The 23621-nt window shown below is 37.2% G+C and overlaps 3 protein-coding genes across 5 annotated transcripts; 2 read left to right on the forward strand and 1 right to left on the reverse strand.

The window, feature by feature from the left end:
* The first annotated feature begins 154 nt into the window (after positions 1–154).
* Positions 155–4312, forward strand: LOC141819981 (uncharacterized). 2 transcript variants are annotated; one of them, XM_074707251.1, is made up of 5 exons: positions 155–358; positions 495–600; positions 2471–2682; positions 2771–2977; positions 3134–4312. In XM_074707251.1, exons 1-5 carry the CDS (start codon positions 170–172, stop codon positions 4163–4165), a joined length of 1746 nt encoding a protein of 581 aa, XP_074563352.1. In that variant the 5' UTR covers positions 155–169; the 3' UTR covers positions 4166–4312. The 2 variants fall into 2 exon arrangements, with proteins under 2 accessions (XP_074563352.1, XP_074563353.1); XM_074707252.1 differs by lacking the exon at positions 155–358 and having other exon boundaries at positions 527–600; positions 2379–2682.
* A 2137-nt stretch (positions 4313–6449) lies between these two features.
* Positions 6450–7141, reverse strand: LOC141820125 (protein DMP2-like). The gene has a single exon (XM_074707405.1). The coding sequence runs from the start codon at positions 7139–7141 to the stop codon at positions 6479–6481; it is 663 nt and encodes a 220-aa protein (XP_074563506.1). The 3' UTR covers positions 6450–6478.
* Positions 7142–9222: 2081 nt separating this feature from the next.
* LOC141820033 (ubinuclein-1-like) lies at positions 9223–22812 on the forward strand. 2 transcript variants are annotated; one of them, XM_074707313.1, is made up of 13 exons: positions 9223–9736; positions 10014–10097; positions 10222–10311; positions 12600–12676; positions 13750–14332; positions 15618–15717; positions 15830–15939; positions 17635–17721; positions 19509–19634; positions 19867–20004; positions 20505–20552; positions 20771–20872; positions 22077–22812. In XM_074707313.1, the coding sequence occupies exons 1-13, from the start codon at positions 9398–9400 to the stop codon at positions 22557–22559; spliced, it is 2367 nt and encodes a 788-aa protein (XP_074563414.1). In that variant the 5' UTR covers positions 9223–9397; the 3' UTR covers positions 22560–22812. The 2 variants fall into 2 exon arrangements, with proteins under 2 accessions (XP_074563414.1, XP_074563415.1); XM_074707314.1 differs by lacking the exon at positions 19867–20004.
* The last annotated feature ends 809 nt before the right edge of the window (positions 22813–23621 follow it).

Consider the following 23621-nt stretch of genomic DNA (forward strand, 5'->3'; position numbering starts at 1 on the left):
AAAGAAAAATCGCCGATTAAAAAAATAATGATAATAAAATCAAATTTTGTTCCTTCCGCCGGAAGCAGAACCCCCTCTTTCTCTCTATAAATAGCTGGAGTCGCCAGGTTTGCGGTCGATTGACACCGAATTCAAAGACTAGGGTTAAGTCCGTAGCCGGGGGGAAGCGATGCCGATCGAGATGCCGAAGGGGCTTCCCTTCTCCGTCGACACATGGACGCCGGCGTCCCTCCGGAAGCGCCACCACTTCCTCACCCACGCGCACAAGGATCACCTCGCCGGCATCGTCGCCCACTCCTCCCGACCCGTCTACGCTACCCGCCTTACCAAGGCCCTTGCCCTCTGCTACTTCCCTCAGGTCTTCCTCCCTTTGTCTCTTCTCGATTTGATCTTGAGATCCCTGCGCTGCGGGCGGGTTTTGTTTTGTTTTATCTTTGCAATTGGTGTAGGATTAATGATTCGTGGGGTTTTCTGATTGCTTATGCATTTCATAGCTCGACGATTCGCTGTTTGTGGAAATTGAGGTCGGTGAGTCGGTAGCGGTTGATGATCCTGACGGATCGTTCTCAGTCACGGCGATCGATGCCAATCACTGCCCAGGTACGCTTCATTGGTTGACTTTGAGGCCCTTGGTACTATGCTGGATTTAAGTCGGCTTGCTTGGTTCTTTGTGTTTGATTGAACTGATTTCTGTCGAGAAAATTGAATCCTAAATTCGTTCTGGACATTGGCATTCTGTAAAATTGTTAACTGTGCGTCATCATCTAGGACTGGAAATGGATAGGAATAAGGCTCATGTTTTCCAGACTGTACTGAATCTGGTTTCTTTAGAATTATCAACATCTTGAAGTCATTGGCTTCGCTTCAATCATGATCACTCTTGTCTTATGGTCGAACAAACAAAAATGATGACATTTGTGAATAGTTGTTGATGGCGCCCGTTGAGGATTGGTTCTTGTAAAACAGTATGTTTTTTGGGAATGGTGAGTACGTTGTTTGAATGAAAAGGTATATCAAGAGGATGGAGAATTAAGGTCATATTTTGGTAAAATCTATAAACTCTGTGGAGCAAGTAAGACCTTTTTATGGTTCACATGATTAATCCTTGATCTATCCTCATTTTTAAATCTGGAATAGCATGAGATATTATGGCCTAGATCTTAAAATTATGCTACAATATACTATTAACAATTTTATGAAACTAAGCAGCTTACCCAGTTTCCAAAATTTAGTTTCTTAGGAATGGAAAGAACTCATTACATTTGGAAAAACTTTGTTAGTTTATCAGCAATTCTTCTACATGATAGGCATTGTTTGGCATCTGAGTATTCAGTTCTTCCTGATAAATTATGTAGTGCCATATTCCCAAGGCATATGATAATATGAGATCTAATGTGTATGAAAAACGTAAATGGTTTATTACTTTGTCTCAACCTTGTAACCTTTTGCACAGGAGTTTTAAATTGACAATTGTGGTCCTAAGTTCCTAATACAAGATTATCTCTTATTATACACATTTCACATTGTTGAGTTCTCTTTCGTGTGAACATCAAGTTCAATATTTGGAATATCACGTTATCATGATGGTGTTTGCCCTTGAGTTGAGAAGTCTTTATTAAAGATAATCTAAAATCTAGATTCTTCCAAACTTTGATAGAAAATCATTTGGACCTATGTTTTTACCCACCTTCAATTTCTTTAAATTTTTTTTCTTCAAAATCTTATTAAATTTAATATGATGAACAAATCTATGATTCCGAAACTAACCATAATTATCAATCTTTCAAATCAAAATTTTCTGTGGAATGTTTGCCAAATAGTTTGCCAATTTTCCCCCCATTTTCCCTTAATTGCATTATCATCAACAAGAAACTTCAGATTGTATCTTTTATGCATCTAAAATTACTTCTCTGTTTATTTTCTTAGTTCCCACATTATCATGGAACTTATCATATGCTTTAAACTTTATCATGCTTATAACATTTTTGTCTTACCTGCTTCATATCTATTTAAGTTGTCCTCATTTTGAGAATATAAAAAATTGAAATAGTTTATTTTCAATGCTATTTACTATGATTTGCCTATAGAAGGTATCAAATTCGGAGTCAATATATTCCTACTAATATAGTAAGGTCAGCATAGGATGGTATTTCGGGGTTTCTCTAGAACAAGTTCTAAGAGAAGCACCAGCATGTGGAGTACTTCTTGCCTCTTGGGGTTCATGTTCTTGGCTGTATATTCCACATGATCAATCTCTGTAGGATTTATATATATTTCTTTACCACCTGCAGAGTTTGATATATGCTAGAGTTTATAGCTCTCTACTGTCTACCCTTGTTTGTGTGTACATGTCGAGTTTCTAATAAGAGTTATTTCAGGATACTCTGAGATAATACGAGCCTTGGTAACTCAACAGAATCCTAATTGAGGATCTATGTCTGACTTGTTGCTTGATATGTGATGTTAATAGGAGCGGTCATGTTTCTATTTGAAGGTGGATTTGGTAATATATTGCACACCGGTGATTGTAGGCTTACTCCCGATTGTTTGCAAAATTTACCAATGAAATATATATCGAAGAAAGGGAGAGAGTCTATTTCTTCTCTCGATTACCTATTTCTGGATTGTACTTTCAGTAAATGTCATCTTAAAATGCCAAACAAAGAATCATCCATCCAACAGGTTTTGTATTTTTTTTCTTTTTCTATTGTACCGTCCAGTGTATAAATACACAATAATTGACAATTTGCAGCCACCTGATATTTTGCAGGTGATAAGTTGCATATGGAAACATCCTAATGCACCAATTGTATACTTTTCATGTGGTAATCTTGGGCGGGAAGAAATTCTAGTTGAAGTATCCAAAACTTTCGGATCTCTTATTTTTGTAGACAAGACAAAATATCCTGATTTGCTCCAGGTTCTTCTCCTTGTCGCACCTCAAATTCTCTCCGATGATGCCTCTTCTCGCTTTCAGGTGACAATTCAATATTTTGATAGGTATTCATAACATTAGTTGCTTAAATGAAAGTAGATCTTGGTCAAGTTTTAACCAGGCGTTAACTTTCTGTTTGCTATGTATAATTTATTGTTGCCTTATGACTTGTTGGTGAATCTTGAATTGTGTTCGTAGGTAATTGGATTCTCCGAACTAAATGACAAAGCGAGCGCGGAACTTGCAGAGGCCCGTGCTAATCTCCAACCCGAACCTCTTTTCATTCGTCCATCCGTGCAGTGGTACGCCACCAATCCCACCCTCAACAAATCAAGGAAGAAAGTGTGTCCAGCCGAGTCCCAAAGGGATGAGTTGGGAATTTGGCACGTCTGCCACTCCATGCATTCGTCCCGAGAAGAATTAGAGTGGGCTCTGCACTTCCTCCGCCCCAAGTGGGTGATCTCTACCACACCTCCTCAACGAGCCATGGATCTGGATTACGTCAAGAACAACTGCTACAAGACTAATATCACTTCAGATGATCCACTGTGGAAGTTATTCAGAGGCTCCGGTGCTAGGTCCCCTATGCAAACTCCTCCAGTTTTAGAGATTCTCAAGAACGGCGAGACGTCTACTTCCGTTCCTGAAATGCTAAACACCTCACAGATACGCATTTTGCATAGGGAAACTTCATCTTCAAAGCAGTTCGAGCTGGAACTGGAAATTCCTCCACTCAGATCAGAGTCTTTCACATTATTCGGGAGAGCAAGGCTTGGTCTCAATGATCCAAACACGGTCAACTTCGGAGACGATGCTCCTCCGACACCCAGAGACCATGATTCAGCTTGCCCTGACTGTGAGTTTGCACCTTCAACAGAGTCATCTTTTTTCCTGGACAAGATCACTGATCCTGGATCAACATTACCTGGGAGCAAAGGTGCCGATTCATCTATTCGATTTTCCAATAACTTAAACAACCCTGAACCATCGAAGGGCGGACCGAATTTCCACAAACTGAACGATCGGTTGGGTACTGCATCCGACGTGCCACCTACTGCAGCATCTTCTACCATGAGCTCAAACCTGAGAAAACTATACAGATCAATGAATGTTCCAGTCCCCCGACCTCTACCGTCATTAACCGACCTCATGGAGACTTGTAAACGAGCCAAGAACATTACAGGGTCCCATTCCCGTCTCGATTCACAGGTAAAGTCCAATGTAACATAATTTTTCCCTTCCAATTCTTGAAACCTCATACAGCCTGTACGTTTAGTTGGCTTTCATAAACTTAAGTTATAGAAGCTTCTTCTTGTCAATTGCCTAGCAATAGCTTGTAAACATGTTTACATTATTGACCTCGAATATTGCAAACTAGCTGACTAAATGCTCATATCTACGTGTGTTTGACTCTACAAATAGGATTGACACATAGACTGCAGGAAGAATGAAACAACTATTTCTATAATAAAATAAAATAAAAATACAATAGGAGTATGAAATGGATTAATAAACCTCTATTTTAAATTAATTATTAAAACGATTATTTCACCAAAGTTCACAAGCAAAAGAACAACTATTAGATTACTAGCTTACACTTTATAGTGTGTATTTCAGCTGTTCACTCAGTTTGTGGTGATTAGTGAAACCTTAATCTTTAATTATTTCACTAGTGTAACAAGTTAATTATCATATTGAATTTATACCCGTTGGTTTACTTTGGCGGATCCTTTGGATTTCCTCGCCTTGGCAAGAAACAACTTCTTCCACATGGTCAGCATCGCCACCAGCCCCTGCTTCCCCCTCAGCTGCTGCCTGCCGTCCCCTGCTGCCGCCACCATCGTCGGCAGCGAGCGGCTGGTGGCAGCCTGCTCCTTGTCGCCGTCCAGCGTGTGCATGCCCACCGACCTCCTCCTCGTCCTCCCTCTGCTCTTCTCATCATCCCCTCGGTCGTCGTCCTCGTTGAGATCCTCCCAGAGCATGTCCATCCTCTCCTCCTCGCTCAGGGCGGCCGGTGAAGGAGGCGACAACCCAATTCTGCTCCCGACTTGGGGAGAGTGGAACCAGAGGTCCGAGAAATGGTGTCGCCGCTGGTCTCCCTCATCGGCAACTGCGGGGAAGCTGAACTCTTCCATCTCTCTCTCTCTCTCTCTCTCTCTCTCCAAACCTTGTGTTTCCTTGGAGAGAGCAATTTGAAGAAAACACTCCATTTTCTTTTTAAAGGAAAACAATATAGTTAGAGATTAAATTTATGACAGTGGACTCCAATTGATAAAGAACTGGCACCCTATTCCAAGACACTCAATTGGACACCCCTTCGCAGCCGTCCATTCACTGCAAACGGTATCTTGATCGTCGATAGTTAAATCAACAAGAGCGCTATCGGCAACAATCAAGATCATATAGGTGCAAAGGAGCTCTCCGTGAAGCTCACGTTCGATTCAACTTCCACCCGCGAAGAAATTTGACATTTTGTTTACTAATACCCTGCCCTGCCTACATTTTCCGACATGCAATTTGTGTTTGTGTTAGCATGTGCTTGGGTGACAACTTGAATGTTCTACCGCGACATCATTATCCCGGGGACTCGATAAATGATATTCTACATTACAAGGTAAGTATACTACAATATGAATCCATCTAAACACATTAAATTGACTCTAAATTCTTGGCCAAACTTATTGGAATATTTGGACGATCTTGAATGTATTTGGTGATAGATAGATTCTCGTCTCTTGTGGCATCAATTAGTCAATTATGCAAGTTATACGTCAATATAACTCTTGACCGATGGAGCAAAAAGCCAATCCTTCATTGATGACTAAGAGGGACCATATCATTGAACTAAATCGACAAAACTATAGATTAGGGTTAGGGTTCGCACAAATAGTGATCATGTTCACACAAATACCGAAAACAAAAATAATGAAAAATCGTTCTCGTTAATCATTCATTCTGTTAGCTATTATACCTACTAGGAATGATAATATAATTTATAATGTATATATTTTATAGATTATCTTATATATTTTAGTGGTCCACTCTAAACTCGAACTGTGTGAAAAGGTATGCAAGGCCTTATAAGGAAGAGAAATTTTTCCCATAATTCATTTTGCCCTACCACTCTAGTAAAAGTGGCAATTTATAATCATCTATGAGGATGTAAATCGAGAAACTACAGTTGATCATGATGGAGGAGGGAAGAAATTGTCTCGACTTCGTCGAGATTTAACCGGCCGCTTTGCCCTACCACACTCCTACACGAGATGGAAATTTGACTCTATCTCGCCTCCTTAGGGCAGTAAATAAATCAAATATGAGCTAACTTGATATTTGATTCGGTAAAAATTTATTTATGTTTGTTTGATTATATATAAGATTTATTAAACTTAGTCTTTGAATTAGTGAAACATTTGTTCATGTCCCTAGACGATCTCAATATTCAAACTTTATCCATAGAGTGGTGAAAATAAACACATAATTGAGTAATTATGTGGTGTCTTAATTAAGCTTAATCAATATAATTAATTAGCCCCTAATTAATCACTTGAAGAAGACTGCGTCCCTCTGCAACAGAAACGGGTACCCGATGCCCCTCCTCCTCGACGGGAACACAACGAAGGCGACGCTGACGGCGAATCCGACGGCCAGCGGCGCCGCGTTCGTCACCTTCCTCGGCAGCCTCACGCCGTAGCACTCCATCACGTCGCGGTGGAGCCCCGCGAAGGCCATGAAGGCCGCCAGCGACAGCGCGGCGTGGAACAGGTCGGACCAGCTGAGGCGGTACGCCGCGGGGTCAGGCGGCGGGCCGGCCTTGCCGCGGCGGCGCGCGTTGAACGGCCAGATGCCGCGCGGGGTCGCCACGCCGTAGTAGAGCCGCCCCGACGGCGACCGGAAGCTGTCGGTGAAGGTGAAGAAGACGCAGGAGGCGGCGCAGGCGGCGAGGAAGAGGGAGGTGAGGGCGCGGTTGAGCCCGTCGCAGCGGCCGTCGTTGCTGAGCAGCGGCGCGAAGATGGCGAAGGCGAGGATGGTGGCGGTGGGGAGGAGCACGTTGAGGCGCGCCGTGCCGCTGAGGATGAGGTTGAGGATGTAGATGAGTTGGCCGTCGGCGCACCCATCTTCCTCGTCGTCATCGTCGTCGTCGGAGCGCCGCCCCTCGCCGCCGCCGTCTTGGATGAGCACCTTACACGTGTCATTTTGATCCATAAGAAAGACCAGGAAGGAAATGCTTCCGAACCCGGTTCAGACCCAAATCAAACCGGGTTCAACCAAGAGTTGAACTATAGCTACACTTCTCTAATCGATTGAATTGGCCATCCAAATGCACATAAGTAGGAGGTTGAGTTATGCTTTGTTGTGAAGAAAAGGAAGAACAATTTCGATGTTTTAAGTGCTTTAATTCTTTGAGAAGACAAAATGGGATTACTTGGCTCAAGATTTCATCTTGTTTTAAGATTCTTAATTTGGCTTTGGAATGGAAGAAGTATATTTGATGATATACATATTCCTTACTTGACACAATGAATATAACTTATATATCGAGTATCCTCGTAATATCATACTTAAGTTTTTGATAGTCAAACATCTAACTAGCAGAAGTAAATCGTTTACGAGTCTCAAAGTATTCTTTTTAAAGAGATTCATTATTTAATGAGAAGTATAGTACTCAAAAATTTCATATTTTTATTTTTCTTTTTATCATAGGTAATTCTTAAAATGAAAGTAACAAAAATATATTATCATAGGTAATTCTTAAAATGAAAGTAACAAAAGAAGAATGGATTATTAGTTAGTGGGAATTTAATACGAAGTAGTTGCCTGTTTGTAGGAATTTTCAAATAAATTATTAAAATAAGAAATAAATTTTTTTTGAGATAACTATTTGAGTAGGATGAAAAGAAACTTTCATGTTCGATTTTTGAATAGTCTGTTTCTCCTTAAATTATGAATTTCCTTAGATGATGAATTTTTTTAAATAATATTTTGGGATATTTCTTTTTTTATTATTGTTTTATTTGATCTTTAAACCTCTGATGGTTATGTTAGTCTTAAAATATATATGCATGTATGTATAAATTATATTTTACATTTATTTGATAGATGTGTTAGAAGAAAAAATTATCAAATAATATTATTTTTAATGATCAGATTTTCTATTTTCAACAAATATCTAAAGTTATTTTTTGCCGCGTATAAAATAACTTGTCAGATGTGAATAAGAAAATTAATTTTTGTTTCTTAAAAAATAGTGTTCCAGTTGAGATATTCTTTCTGACTAGCAACCACCCACCTGGTTGAGGAGTTGACTGTAGAGGTGGTACCTAGTAATCGCGAACAAGAAAGGAAGATGCTGAAGGATTCAGAGACGCTACTAAGACCTGCACGACAAGATAGAAGAGGATAAGAACGAAGGGCAAGGGTGCCCTGGTTCAATTGCTCGGATGCTCAAGTCAGTTTTTCTCATCAAAGAAAGAAAAGGACTGAGGTGTTGAGCATGAATGTGTAAGTGTGCATACTTGTCTTTGTGAGATAAAGAAGAGATATATAATAGTCAATGAGAGAATAAGAAAAACCCGTCTTATCTCAATTAAAGAGAATATTCTAGATGTAAATTTATCAGAGTAGATATCTCATTTAAATAAAAGGGACATCCCATCACAACCCCAACAGTGAAAAGTTGTGTCATTCATTTCAAAACGACACCATCATGTTGCATTGATAGGGGAATAGGTTAATCATCCTATCATATGATTGTCTGGATCCTTTTAGCGATTGACTGCATGAAAGAAAAGATCAGAGCAGAATCGATTGAGCGTTAAGCAGGGTCTTGAGGGAGGTCAGATAAGAGATCTTGAGACGAGCCTGTTCGCTGACTCGGGTGTCAGATCCCAACTTGAGCTACGACCTGAGTCAAGCATGTGCGCCCGAGTAGAGTAGAATACTGGACTGAGGTAGCCGAGTCAGAGGTAGGACCAAGTCAATCAACCCCGTAAGTATATTTTTTTGCCTGATCTGTTATCTTTTTAGATCGAATCTTGACTTTTTAATTAGATCACATCGACCCACGACAAATATCAAATAAAATACAAAAAATATTTTTTTTTCATGAATCAAATAACACCAAACCTTCTAGTAAGTTCCTGATAATTAGGGATAAATATAATTAAAAGTATTCCTAATTTATATAGCAAAAAGTGCAATTAGAGATTTAAAAAAAAATAAAAAAGAGGGTTAAATTATGGAGAATTAAATGAAAGGTTATCGATATACTCAATTCGGGAGGACGACAGTCGGGTTCGCTTCACGCGCAGCCGAAGGTCGGCTATTTAAGACCTCCGGCGTCTGCTATGCTCAATCCTCCCGATCACCGATCGCCGATCGCCGATCTCCGATCTCTCTCCCAACCCTAATCGCCTTCTCGCTCTCTCTCTCCCGATGCCGTAGGAATCCCCTGCTCCTGCCATGGATGCCGCCGCTAGGGCTTCCGCCGATGCCTTCCCCGCGGCGCCTTCCACTTCTGCTGCTGCCCCCGCCGCCCCGCCTCCGATCGCGCCGTCTCCACCGCCGCCCCCGGCGGCGTCGGTGGCCCCGCCCTCTTCCACTGCCGTCGCCCTGCAGAAAGAGCCGCCGCCAGCTGGCGGGGACCAGAGGCTGCGGTTCTCGGTGACCCTCAAGCCTGGGGAGACCACCATTGTGTCCTGGAAGCGGTTGCTTAAGGAAAACGGTAAGGGGCTTGGAGATCCTCCCGTTGCTGGTCCTGCTGACCGGCCACCCGCTGCGCAGCCCGGAGAAGTCGCTGCGGTAGGGTTTCCATGATCTCACTACTACTTTTCATGTGCTGCTTCTCGGGCGAATTTTCGTGCTTAGGGTTTGCCTGGTTTGCGAATTGCTTTTCTTGCTGTTGTGATTTATGCATTTGGCTTTTGCCGACAAGTGAGCCCAATTAGTTTGCAATGCGCTACTTTCAACTGTGATGTGCATTTTATCCAGTTTAAATTTGTTCGTAATTTTGGATGCTTGTTACTTATTCAATATTGAATTCTGTAAAAATTGAGTTTATTGTTTGTGGGATAATCAGCCTTCAACGGAAGAGCCAAAAGATGCAGTTCCGCCTCCGAATCGTTTTAGTGCGGTTATAGAGAAGATTGAACGCCTTTACGTGGTATGAAGTGCTTCTTACATTCAAGTTCCTTCTTGTGGGGTTTGTTTAGATTTTTATGAAATCATATTCTCCATTCTCTTACACTCTGGTTCATGGCTTGATAAGTGTAAGTTTGTTGACCTAGGGAAATGAAAGCAGTGATGAAGAACTTGATGATATTCCAGATGATGATCAATATGACACGGAGGACTCCTTTATAGATGATACGGAATTGGTTAGTGACACTTATCTATCTAAAAATGCTATGTCCATAGTTAGCCATGGGATCTTACCATCACTTCTTTTCATTCCTATCTTTGTTTATTTTTCAAATAATTGTTGCACCATGAATACGTGAAAAATTTATCTTTCATGTTTTTTTTCCTTCTGTTCTATAATTGAATAACTGGATACTTTTTTTGATATAAAACCAGCATATTTTGGTTCTAATTTAATTTCTTATGGCTTTGAATCCAAATTCAATATAGTCAAGGTGGTCTAACACACCAGCTAGTATCGGTGTTGGCCATTTTTCCATTGAACAAGTGTCATGCCATCCTCAAAGTAATTGTACGGGAAAAATATATGGAGGCTATCATGTTCATTTACATGTTTTAAGAAGTGGTCTATGCTACTGCATATGCAACTGAAAGAAATAATAGTTGGATTGAGATTGATAGATCTAATTTAGGAAAAATAAAAAAAAAAGCTTCCTGAGCTAAGGTAACCAAGGAGGAACTCCCGCTAGAAGACTAACAATTATGCATATGAACATATAAAATTTGAAGCATTACCACTTTTTGTTTCATCTATCGGAACATTGTATTACATATGTGGACCTTATTTCCATTTTGTTTTTGATTATGTACTTGGTGTGCATAAGCCCTTAAGGATTTCTGAAATCATATCAGAATATGCGCAATTAGTGTCAAATCTTATTAATGTACTATATGATTTTATAGTCCTCCACACAGAATATGCATTATGACTACTTCTCATCTGCATATCTTCTAAAGCATTGCAACAAAAATCATATAATAGACAATTAATGTCTAAATTGAGAGATAACAACATCTTAGTTTAAGATAATATGTAACTTGTTTTATGATTTTATTGATTGATTTGAAGTTACATTTTTTTTTTACCCCAGACCCATCCCTCTATTTTATCCTTCAAGATCTATTTTCAAGTCCTAAAGTACTTAGTTGAAATCTGAATTAATATGTTCTATGATGTGAAAAAACACAAATTTTCTTGTTAGTGATTCTCTTCATTAACATTTCAAGTTGGTGTCAAGTTGGTGATCAAGTTGGTGTCACCAAAGATTGATGCTTATAATACCCACTTATAGAAGTAGCTTGTCTTGATGCTGAGATGATAGCAAAAAACTCCTTATGCTAGGTTGATTAGTCTGATTCAAGTCAAATTTCAATTTTTCTAATTTTACTAGAATCTTTAGATATCCTAATTTTTCTAGAATTCATAAAAGCACCTATGAAAAAATGATGAGCTCGACTAATCGTACCAGAGTTTGTGAGAAGGAACATTCTTGAGATTGACATTCAATGATAAGCTATGCATACTTCAAGTCATGTTTTTGTATGTCTTATGAAGATTCCATTAGAGTAGACTATCAACCTTTTCCTATAAAGGATCTCAGATTCATTGCGCTTATTAATGTGCTTAGAGTGTTTGAGACGCACGAATTCGAAGGGCAGCACTATCCATTCATACAACTCTGATTATGTTCTTAAAACATCTTCCATTCGTCATTAATCTTGATTTTGATTGGTTGATCTATTGGAGAGCCATTGTGATACTACCATTAGATCTATGAAGTCTAGGTAGGTGAATGTTCACTTTTGTTGATAGCTCTATTGTTGATGCACACTGTCCTCCTATTTTGGGTTCAATGGTACCAAAACAACACGAGGACTCATGATTTCTCAAATAAGCCCTTCCCTCAAGTCATTTGTCTTGTGATTTAAGTATAACTAGTTCTTGTAGGTTTATTTGAATGTTTAATACTTGCAAACCTGAAACAATATCTATTGCATGTTGAACCATTCAAAAAGAATTAGGACATAAGGCAACTGATAGGGGGACTGAACTGGTCAACATCTTAGACACTGCACATACTAAGTGCTCATCTAAACTGAGACCACTTGCACCTGGTCAATGCGATGTTCAACCGACCATCTATCTTTCGATTGCGTTTTATGGCAAATCTCAGCCTACGATGAATGGGTCCCAAGACGATCGACATATGTCTGTCTTGCTATTTATTAGGAGGCCCTGACTGGCAGCATATATCCTGAGAAGAAATTGAGCTAGCACCTACCTACCGTCTGGTTGCCAAGTTGTATTTGTATGGATTGCTTGTTCCCTTTAAGTTCTGGATTGGAGGGCGCATCAAAGATTGTCTTCCATCTTACATTTGATTAATGATGCCTTTAATTCTGTTTTCTTCTTATTTGCTGGTTTAACATTGAAAGATTATATTGAATATGCTGCTTTTTGCAGGATGAATACTTTCAAGTAGACAAAATGTCAACAAAACATAATGGATATTTTGTCAACAAAGGAAAATTAGAGCAAATGTAAGCTTCTGCCACATAATTTGTATTTCCTTGGTATTTGTTTGCTTTATTTGAAACAACTGTTTTGTTTTATGTTCTCTAAATATATCTTTTATTTAAAGTCATCTCAGATGTCACTGCGGTTGTCTAGAATTTTCAATCAAGTATTATATTTTTTTGCCATTGTGTTATCTGCAGCAATGAAATCCGAAATTGCAACTTTAACCAACATTCTTTTGTGGTTTATTGATGGAAGCACATCAATATATAAAAAAACTTATTTATTTCTTAACTGATGCAATAACAAAACAAACCCTCAAATTACATTGAAAATTGAGACAAAATTGATGAAACATTGGAAAGTATCTCACACAGAGAACAAAAAATGTCACAATAATCCTAAATTGAAATATTAACATGGATATGTATAGAACATTGGATATATTCCTAAACTGAAATATCAATGCGGGACTGAACTTGCTACACTATAATTCTGTTAATACTAATACCTCTTAACAGTTATTTTTACTTAAGCATTTGAATATAATTTAGGATCTACAACTAGTTGGCTTTTCATGAATTTCCTTGGTATGATTGACTGCATAATGCCAGCTGCTTTGAATTATTCTAGTAATTCTTTAAAATGGAAATGTTTTCAAATCTGTGAACATTGATGCTGAAAACTCTTTTTTCTAATTTGTATGCCTCTTGCCATTTTATACTTTGATGCTTGTCCTGAGATAATTTTCAATATTATTGCATTAGCTTTTTTAAGGGAGGCTGCTATTAGTGATGTTAATCCAACAAGTGGTGATTTTTTTAGCTAAGAATATCATGGTCTTTCTGATTTATCTGCCCTTTTCTTGGGTGTTACCTTTGTTAGCCATTTATCTCAAGAAACACAGAAATGGTAGAATATATTCCTAAAATGGCCTCTCCTATCTGGAATTTTCTTGAAATTTGATTTATGTAGTGAAAGTATTATTCATTGGTTTTGTTGCCTATCGTGAATTCAATGAATGTTTAAGTTTTTCTGGTTTGTAAATTAAATAATAATTTCACAAGATTTTTGCTATGATTTTCTCTGCAAACAGTGAGTCTAGCTTGTCACCTAAAGAGGTACCCAAAAAAAGGAGAAGAAAAGATACTCCCAAGCTACACAGTGAGGGTAGTCATGCCATTGTTTCTGATAACCCACCAAATGCTGGGAATGTGCGAGCTAAAGATGCTGCTAGGAGTGGTTCAGTGGTGGGAAGGAAATTAAATCCTGCAAAAGTTTATGCATCATATGGTGGACATTACAATGAGGAAGGAAGATCTTTAAAATATAGATCAAAAGCCACTACAACAGTCAGTAAAAGGAAATCTGCTGATTTTACCATGTCAGAAGAACAATCAACCATGAGACTACCATATAAAGACATTTTGTCTACACCTTCTGAGTTGAAGGATTTTGATAAGCATAAAGCAGGCACTGGAGCTACTCACAGGTCAAGAACCAGTGATTCTTTAGATCAAGCATTTCGTGACAAAGTTCAAGTAGATTTTCAGCCAAAAAAGCTGCTCAATGGTGAAACTAGGGAAGCATCCACAAAGGTTAGGCGTGTGGATAGATACAGTACCAGCGATGCCTTTTCCATGAATTCCCCTGGGAGTTCATATCCTGTACATTCATTGGTTAGTTCTCTGTGCTTTGGTGTTTATTGTATTAGATAATGAACATCATTTCAGCTTTCTATGACTTAGGTTTATCTGACTTTTATATTTGCTATGAACCTTCACATCTGTTCTGAATCTGAATTTTGTTCACAGTGATTGTATGGGCAGAAGGGAGTGTCTCCTACAAAATAAAAATGTTTGTAGTTTTTTGTTTTGGGAAAAAAAACATTGGTAATGCATCTGCTTACATTTGGTAATTTTAAGAGCCTGTCCATTTGGCTTAGCAATCTACCTATTTCAAAAACTAGTTTTTTAAAAATCCTTTTAATAAAAGAAAAAGTTAATGCTCTGATATTTTAAGGAAAATGATTTAAATTCACATTCATAAACCATAGGATTTGTAGAGTTGAAAGTTCAAATGTATTGTCTTGGTGGAGTACACCAAGTGACATATGCATGGTGAAATCAGCAGATGAAAATGTTGATTGTTCTTCTGACATGGCAGATGAAAATTCACACTCAATCAACCATGAGACTACCATATAGAGAGATTTTCATCATGTCAGCACAACAATCAACCATGAGACTACCATATAAATATGCTTACATTTCTCTCTACGCAAACATGGACATGGTGAAATCTGCATTCTAGAGCATTTGTTCTAACTGGTTCTTTAAGATGGATTACCAATTTTCTTCTTTTACACAAATGATCCCTAAACTAGTTTTCTGTGGGAATAACTTGAGATTTATGAATAGGTAAATTAGTTATGTGATTAGTTGTTATTATGTAGTTAGAATACCACTAACTGGAGGAAGAATTCTAGAATACCTCTATCTGCTGTAAAAGTTTGGCGAATCAATGAGTGAGGGAGAGATAAGTAGATAAATGCCTTATTTTTTTCCCTACCTTCTTTCCCAATTAAAGGATCATGGGCTTGCTAAGATCTCGTAAAATATATATTCATAGTGAACAAAAAATTTGTTAAAGATTAATTGTTTTGCACACACCAGCAATTCCAACAAGTGATTATGCTGCCAATGGATCTTCACTTTTAGTTTCAGTAAAAAAAAATTGTCTCATATGCAACTGCTCACTAATTCTTTTACATTCTTTCATTACATCTTTACTGAAGCAATTAGTTAAGACTAGTTGAAGTTATTTTGAGTTTTGATTGCCATTATTGTCCCTGCTGCTATTCTGTAGACTGTAGAATACCTGCTATGCGTTATTTGTGGCTGGAAATATATTTGATATATCTAATTCATTTTCTGTGCTTTGCCATTGGTTGATGTATTGCAGCAGCAATCATCCTCAAGGGCGAAAGAAGGTTCCTCTGTTAGACCTAAAGGTACAACACTTGAACGGGCTATTCGCGACCTTGAAATGATAGTGGCTGAATGTAAATCTTCTGAACTCTAGATTGTGTATTTGTTTTCAATATTTTTTTGAACTTCAAGAAGCCTCCTTTTCATCATTTTTGTTTTTATAAGTGACTTGAAAACTCTCTGTAGGTAGACCACCAACCCTTGTTGTTCAAGATGCAGATCCTGCATTCCAAAGCATCAAGAGGAGGCTTCCCCAGCCAGTAAAACAGAAGCTTGCTAAAGTAGCCCGATTATCGGTATTGAACTTATTCTCATTACGTTGTAGATGTCTCCACTGCTACTTAAGAGAAAAACATCAACATACTACTGTTTTTCTATGTATGTGGAGCTCATACTGAGATTTTACAAAATTTTGTTTAATATGTTTTGATTTTGAGTAGGCATATGGGATTTAGTGATTTTTGGCTAGGAGAATGGGACTTCTCTGGATTCCTTAGTTCATATACCAAATGTGGTTCTGTATCAAAAGGAACTTAGTTCGATATATGTGTTAAATGCAACTAATAGGACAGACAATGTTTTTTTTGCTTTTCAGTGAGATAATTTATGGCTTTGCTAGAAAACACAAAAGTATTGTCATATAAAACTTCAGTTATTTAAAACTTCAGTGAGATTTAAATACCTTATGTGGCACCCACAACCAGGCACCATGTAGCATTATGGCCAATCTCCAAGACATGGAACACCTTGGGATGGCCGGCTCTAGCTCTAAAACAATGGTGGAACTTCTTCCAACAATCCATACCAACACATGGTAGGAGTGTTGACATTGAAACCAATATTGTTTTGGCCATTCATCAATTTTGTCACTTGAACCAATATCATTTTGTCCATTCACCAATATTGGCACTTAAACCGATATCATGTTGGCTGTTCACCAATATTGGCAGCTGAACCAATGTCATTTTGTCCATTCAGCAATATTGGCACCTGAACTGATATCATGTGGGCCATTCACCAATATTGCCACCTAAACTTTGGCTATGACTGCTAGACATCGTAGTTCTTAATTACTCTTTAATGCTTTATATAATAGTATTATTGATAGGAATGCCCAGTAATGTTTCTTTGTCTTGCATAAGCTGCAAAGCTACCAAAAGATTGCTCATGGAACATGAAGCGATAAAATTACATATCTAATTTGTGTTTCCTCTTCATGCAGTATTGTTTTCTTCCCCTTCCTATCTTCATTTGCATATGCCAGTGGACTCAAAGTCAGAAACAAGTAGCAGTCAGCATTAAAATTTCCTATTGTCTATCTGACAGTGAATTTCAAATCTAATGATCACACTTTTTGCTTGTGATCTGAACCTTTTTTTTATGAATAATGATTGGACTTCATTTATATTTTTGCTATTAAACAGTAGTATCTAATGTCATATTTTTAGGATGTACAAACTATTCTGAGTTGGAATTTTAGCCTATTTTATAACTTTTATATTCTTATGATTTAAAAAATGATTCACGATAATCATTATCACAATGAGGCCTGGTTGTGTTTGTCTCAATTATATGGGTCTGACTATATGTTGATTTTATCCATCCATCGAGCTATTTGCAAAGCTATATCATTAAAATCATTACAGTTATGTTTCATGATACAGACTAACATTAGATAACCTTGAGTAACTGGAAGAAGAAAAAGGTTTCTTGCAATTTTTTGATGATACAATATCTGTGGGTCTGACTAAATTGACGCTTACCGAATGTTTCATGATACCTAATGTTGTTTTCTTTATAAAACTGTTGAGCCTCTTCGTACCAGCCACTTCTGCTAACACATGATAGAATTCCAACATGCCAACAACATTTTGGCACTTTTCTCTTTGACTCTTATGCATTTCTTATCTTGTTTACCTATGAATTATATGAAATGCCGAATTCTTTTTCACATCTGAATTAGTAACAAAAAAGAATTCACCTTTTCTTAGGCAAGCCAAGGTAAAATCTCAGAAGATGAGTTGGTGGATCGACTTATGGGCATTCTAGGTCACCTAATGCAGCGCAAGACATTGAAGGTAACTTCTCTGAGAATTTAAATTATGCTATTGGGTACTGTTTGGTATTAAGATCCCCTTCATTTCTTTCTTATCCTTGTTTGTGGTCATGAGGGCTGATCTCACATATTTTACAATTATACTGGCATGCTAGAGGGTGATGATAAATTGGTGATTATAATTATTTTTTTCAATGTGTCCCCTGAAATTTGTTGGGATTTTCTATGCTCATTAGTCTCACTTTTCTTGACGCTTCAACCAGTTCAATGGAGCATAAAATTAGTTATGTTCTGTGTTGAAGGAATACGAGCCTATGACTTACTATTTACCCAGTATACTGATATACCTTTTATTAAATTAAAATAATGACTTCAAATTTCAGTACTTGTGTGATAACCATAAGCTTAATAACACGTTCCATGCTATAATTTCGATCTTTGGCTAGAATAATATGTTTCCAACCCATCACTCTTCTCATTATTCTTACTAGACACTTCAACCAATTCAATGGAGTAGAAAATAGTTATGCCGCTCTATGATGACTGAACATAGTTATGATTTATGATTTCCCTAGTCTAATGATATAGTTATGCCACTCTATGTTGACTAGATATAGTTATGACATTATTTCCCTAGTCCAATGATATACCTTTTATTAATTTAATATAATGGCTTTAAATTTCAGTACTTGTGTCATAACTACAAGAGGTAAAGCATCATTTTTTGCCGAAGTTTCAATCAAGAAGCTGGAATAGTGTAGTCTCAATATCATGTCATGCTGACACTTAGCATGTTTAAAAGTGCACTGAGATCAATTCAAACGTCTTTTAATTTTTTAATCTACTTCTTCGTTACTTGTTTGCCTCTAAATATTAACCAATAACTATTAGATTGTGAATTGGAGCAATAAGGTACAAACATTTAAGCAAGTATCTGATCATGCCTTACAAATACCACAATGACTATAGATTTGAGCTTTGGTTCTTGTAGCATCCTATTGAGTTCGATTCTCCAAGACCTGGATGAACTAATGCTCCTATGACATCACATCTATATCTTGATTAATCTTTGGGAGATGGAATTGGTAGATTGAGTTGGACTCACAAAGTTGGAACTGGAGCGTGCACAATATGATATGGATGCATGTCAGTCTCTCTGATTCAAATGTCACTCTTCTTTATTATTGTTGTTGGTTCTCCAATTGGTGATTTTTTTACTGCTCTGCCCCCTCTTTCTATAGTATTTAATCTTTTCCTCATGACTAGCTGATGAAATAAAAGGTTTTCATGAGAAGAGTGCTCTTGTATTGGTCGTTCAAAATGATACTGGACAAGGTAAGACCCTATTTTTATTGGTACCATCAAAACTATATTGGCACATGCATCACATTAATATACACGTGCTGACACAATAACAGTATGGGTTAACAGTCGGAACAACACATTTTGGTTGTGCCGACCAATATGGATCAACATTTGAAATGATGGATGGCCAAGAATATGCAAAATGATAAATAAATCAAGGCTGTCAGTTGCAATAAACTACTACATGAACTTCTCGTGGCTAGAAATTGTAATCGCAGCTATTTCGTGCTTCAATAACTAGTCAATTCTGCTTCCATCTTAATATTTCGTTATTGGTTGGGAAGAGATTTATTATGTAAAACAATAGTTTTATGGGACATGAAGTCTTGTTAATGCAATTTTTTTAAATACATTCTCTATTTGATCGGTGAATATTTTTTGTGGTACATATGCTGTATTTTCATTCACTCCTGTTAATTCTTTTTCTTTCTAACATTTTATTAGAAAAATATGAGAACAATGGTTGAGGTCGGCAATTCAGCAAAACAGCAGAAAGCCGATAGATTCCAGCAAATAAAAAGGGAGGTTAATGAGATGGTCAGAGCACGTGTTTCTCAGTTGAGGCCCCAGGTAATAGTTAATTGATGGGCATGTAAATTTCTGAGATTGCATATCATTTTTTATTGTTCCATAGAGTTCATTGTGGGACAGATCCATAACCCCAAATTGTTGGGATTGGTGGCTTGTTATTGTTGCCTATCATACTTTATCATCAACCTGTGAGGCGAGAAATTTTTCATATTATCAAAGAATTTATTTCAGCTATTGCCTTTTCAGTTCTTATGTTGCATTTGCCTTTCAGTTGGCTGAGCAACAAGAAGGTTCATCGATTGACTTTAAGGAAATCAATAATGACGAAAGAAGAGCCCTGAAAGGAAAATACAGTATGGATTCTGCACTAGAAGACAAGATCTGTGAACTCTATGATTTGTATGTAGAGGTACCAATGGCTGCTAATGTTTTGTTTCTTTTTACGATGAGATACAAGTTTTGGTACAAAATTCTCTAATAAACTAGGACAGAAATAGATAGTCTGAGGGGACTACTTTAAGATTAGATTTTGTCGGTGTCAGTTTCAGAGGAATTTTAAAAAGCCTGTGCTAGTAGGATTATGAGCATATTGTTACATTATCCAGAGCAAGTTGAATACTCTAATAATCCATTTTTAGTCTGCACAAGGTTCGAGGTCTCAGTTTTGTGCCAGTGTGGTATTTCACTGGACAAAGAGTGCAATGTTCCTACCAGTATACAAACAGTATGGGCTGTCACATGTCTTTGCTTACCTGACCCGCTCTGCCATGTCAATCCTGGCCCACACTAGACCTTCCACTCGAACCAGTACATGCTGCAGATCTTGGGCTGCACAACTAGGATTCCAAGCTCCAAGTCAGGTATTGGATGTTGGGTTATTTGATAATTTTTTTCCATTATTCATTTCAGGGAATGGACGAGGACAAAGGCCCTCAAAGCAGGAAGCTTTATTTAGAGGTAATACTGAATGGTTACAATGACCGCTTGCTTAGTCTCTATATTACTTGCTAGTTTTAATTGTTATTTTTATGTACATCTTTATTCTAAGGAAGAACCATTGGATAAAATTTCTAGATGCATCCTTGTCATCTTGTTTCACCTTTGATGATTTTTATTATTATTATTATTATTATTATTATTATTATTATTATTGAAATATTTGTTCTGCATCCCAGCTTGCAGAATTGTGGCCTAATGGTTACATGGATAATGTAGGCATTAAAGATGCCATTTACAGATCGAAAGAAAGGAAAAGAGCACTTTACAGGCATCATAAGGTCTTAATATATCCCACCTATCTGTGACCTTTTGCAAATTCTTTTATTAGCTGAACCTTATATTAATTTATTAGTTTGTTATTTATCTGTAATGAGCATGATTATGTTTCATTTAACACTTTTTGTATCCAAGTGTTATTACTTCATAAATCTTTTTTTTTTCAAAAAAAGAATGTTAGCAGATTTGTTAATATGCAGTTATTTATTGATTTAGAGTCGCTGAAGCTGATATTCTCTTTGCCTGAAATTTATGATTAATTTTAGTGAAAATAAATATAAATTAAGAATAATGAATCTTGAATCTCAGTTCATTTGTTTCTTTCTACTTTTGATTCCTCATAAGTACTGCTGTGTATGAAATCTTATGTTTGGTGAATCACATTTGTTAATTTGGATTACTGGGTAATTCCACTTGATTAGTCCACATCTCGGACAAGATAAACAGAATTACACCTGCCGGTTATGTTGTATTGCAATTCTATTTAGTATCCAGTTATAGAAAAGCTGGCTTCAGCTATTATTCTGCCATGCCTGTGTTTTTTCTTCATTCACTAATTAAGAGAGAACAAAGTGCATCCTTCCAATACATTTTGTTGTTGCCCAATGCTGTCATAGGGATGAAAGATGTTTTTGTTTGATCCATACATAAGATTCTCTTTAGTTTCTGCAGTTGCTAGAATAGAGCTGCCAATTCACAGCGTAGTTAGTGCCATGTGGTAATATCGATGATAATCGAAAACATATCATTTGAATGCATATGCTTGTAAATATGATAAATGGCCTTGTGTTTGGTGAACAACCAAGTTGTATTATAACCCAATCTTGTCAAAGTTCTACCCCTGCATAACTTTATTGAAGTTTCTGAAGTAACAAAAAAACTCTTGCCCACAACCGAGCGCAAGTAATAAATAGTTTATAGGCAAGAATTGCCTTAAAGATACTGCTGAAGAGCAAGAGAATTTTTTTTGCCCCAATTTGCATTGTGAAAATTCATGATTTTAGATCATTTGATTACGCACACTGACTGTTTCTAAATCAATAGAGATATAGTAAATAGACAGTAATATAGTAAATTATCAGAAATAACATTTTTTCGTGCAAAATAGTCTGATCTCGGATTTCGATCCTATGCTTTGTGTTACTATTGAACTTTCTTGCTTCAAGTATGCTCCTAAAAACTGACATTGTTTCGCATTCTGCTCAGGTTCGCGATGAAGAGAGGATCAAAAGAAAAAAGTTGGCTTCCGCAATGAGAGCAGACGAGTCTAATCCAACCTCAGCTTCTCAATTACGGAGCGGGCAAGAGAGGGCACCTCCAGCCACTGCTGATACAGCTGCAAAGTACCTCCCGCCCATCAAGCTTGTTCCCAATCAAGTTGCCGGTTCAACCAGCGCATTAGTGGATTCGGCACAACCTTATACTGATTCTATCCCACCTGTAGTGAAAAATCCTGACAAGGCTAGAGGTGTCGACGTGAGAACAAACCCTGAGGACGCAAAGAAAAAGTTGAAGAGGAAGGTGGAATCTGAGTCGAGTGAGACTCGTGGTCATCCCGAGAGGCTTCCTTCTCAGCATGTCACAGAGAAACCGAAGTCCCTTAAGCCTATGGATGATACAAATGCGAGTAACCAGCCTAAGCCGAACCTCGAATCACCTGGTGTTCCGAATCTTGACCAGGCAAGCTGATTTGCCAAATAAGTTTAGAGAGATCAGTTTTTTTTATTTTCTTGATTTCATAAACGTTATATTCTGGATGATAGCCCTCTGGATATTGGCCTCCTACCCTACCAACGTAATCCCTCTGAACTACCGTTCTATGTAAACTGCTGTCATGGCTTAATCTTACCATGAGAAAACAGATGCTCCATCTTTTGCCCCCAATTCCTTACTATTTTAATCTGTTCCTACAAATTACAAAATGATCTTTTTACAAGAGCAACTTTGAATGTACTTGTTTGTGGTCATCTCACTTCCTTTCTAGTTTTAATGCAATTTGTCTAGCTATTATTTACTTGGTAAAATCTTATGCTTCTACAATTGCCGATTTATTAATGGAATTACTAATTGATAGAGTTTCTAAACATGAATTGGATACCGTATATGAATCCTAAACGATTCATATAAATTCTAAATAGAATCTCATCATTGAAATTTATACCAAATTCATACAATGAAAATAGACGATGAAAATTGTAAATTGAATTTGAATTGAGATTCATTTTCTTTCGGATGGAAAGAAAGAAGTTTTATTACTTTAATCCTACTGGGATCACAATCTCACTTAGAGTTTTATATTCATTTTCGTTATCAGCTCATCAATAACAATGGAACTGAGTTAATGAATTTCTACCCATAAAATTCACATATGTTAATTCAGTTCACAATTAAAATATTAATTGGATTACTTTATCAAAATTAATTATAAATTTAACATGATGTAAGTCCATTAACTAGTTCTTTAAAGATTAGCAATAAATTTGATGCATGTTCTATCACTCAAAGAGTCACCACCATGCGTTTTAAAGAAATTCACATCCATTACCCATGGCAATTCACGGGTTTTAAAGAAACTAACATAATGTATAATTCAAATGCCCTAAAAAAATATATTCTAGATGATAGTTTTTGTGTGGTTTTAATGATTTAAAATTATTATTTGATGATAACAGCATTCTCTAAATATATTCTAAATGATAGTTTTTGTGGTTTTAATGAATTAAAATTATAAATCCTTTTATTCTTTTCATC

The sequence above is a fragment of the Curcuma longa genome, unplaced genomic scaffold (genome assembly GCF_044706935.1).
Source record: "Curcuma longa cultivar G26 ecotype Majalengka, Jawa Barat unplaced genomic scaffold, ITB_CL_G26_1.1 utg2646_np1212_2152390_RagTag, whole genome shotgun sequence".
NCBI classification, from domain to species: domain Eukaryota; kingdom Viridiplantae; phylum Streptophyta; class Magnoliopsida; order Zingiberales; family Zingiberaceae; genus Curcuma; species Curcuma longa.

Coding starts and splice junctions, on each gene's coding strand:
- LOC141820033 (XM_074707313.1), top strand. CDS start 9,398: ATGGATGCCGCCGCTAGGGCTTCCGCCGATGCCTTCCCCGCGGCGCCT. Junction 9,737..10,013: donor AGCCCGGAGAAGTCGCTGCG/GTAGGGTTTCCA, acceptor TGGGATAATCAG/CCTTCAACGGAAGAGCCAAA. Junction 20,873..22,076: donor CACTTTACAGGCATCATAAG/GTCTTAATATAT, acceptor CATTCTGCTCAG/GTTCGCGATGAAGAGAGGAT.
- LOC141819981 (XM_074707251.1), top strand. CDS start 170: ATGCCGATCGAGATGCCGAAGGGGCTTCCCTTCTCCGTCGACACATGG. Junction 359..494: donor CCCTCTGCTACTTCCCTCAG/GTCTTCCTCCCT, acceptor TGCATTTCATAG/CTCGACGATTCGCTGTTTGT. Junction 2,683..2,770: donor AAGAATCATCCATCCAACAG/GTTTTGTATTTT, acceptor GATATTTTGCAG/GTGATAAGTTGCATATGGAA.
- LOC141820125 (XM_074707405.1), bottom strand. CDS start 7,141: ATGGATCAAAATGACACGTGTAAGGTGCTCATCCAAGACGGCGGCGGC.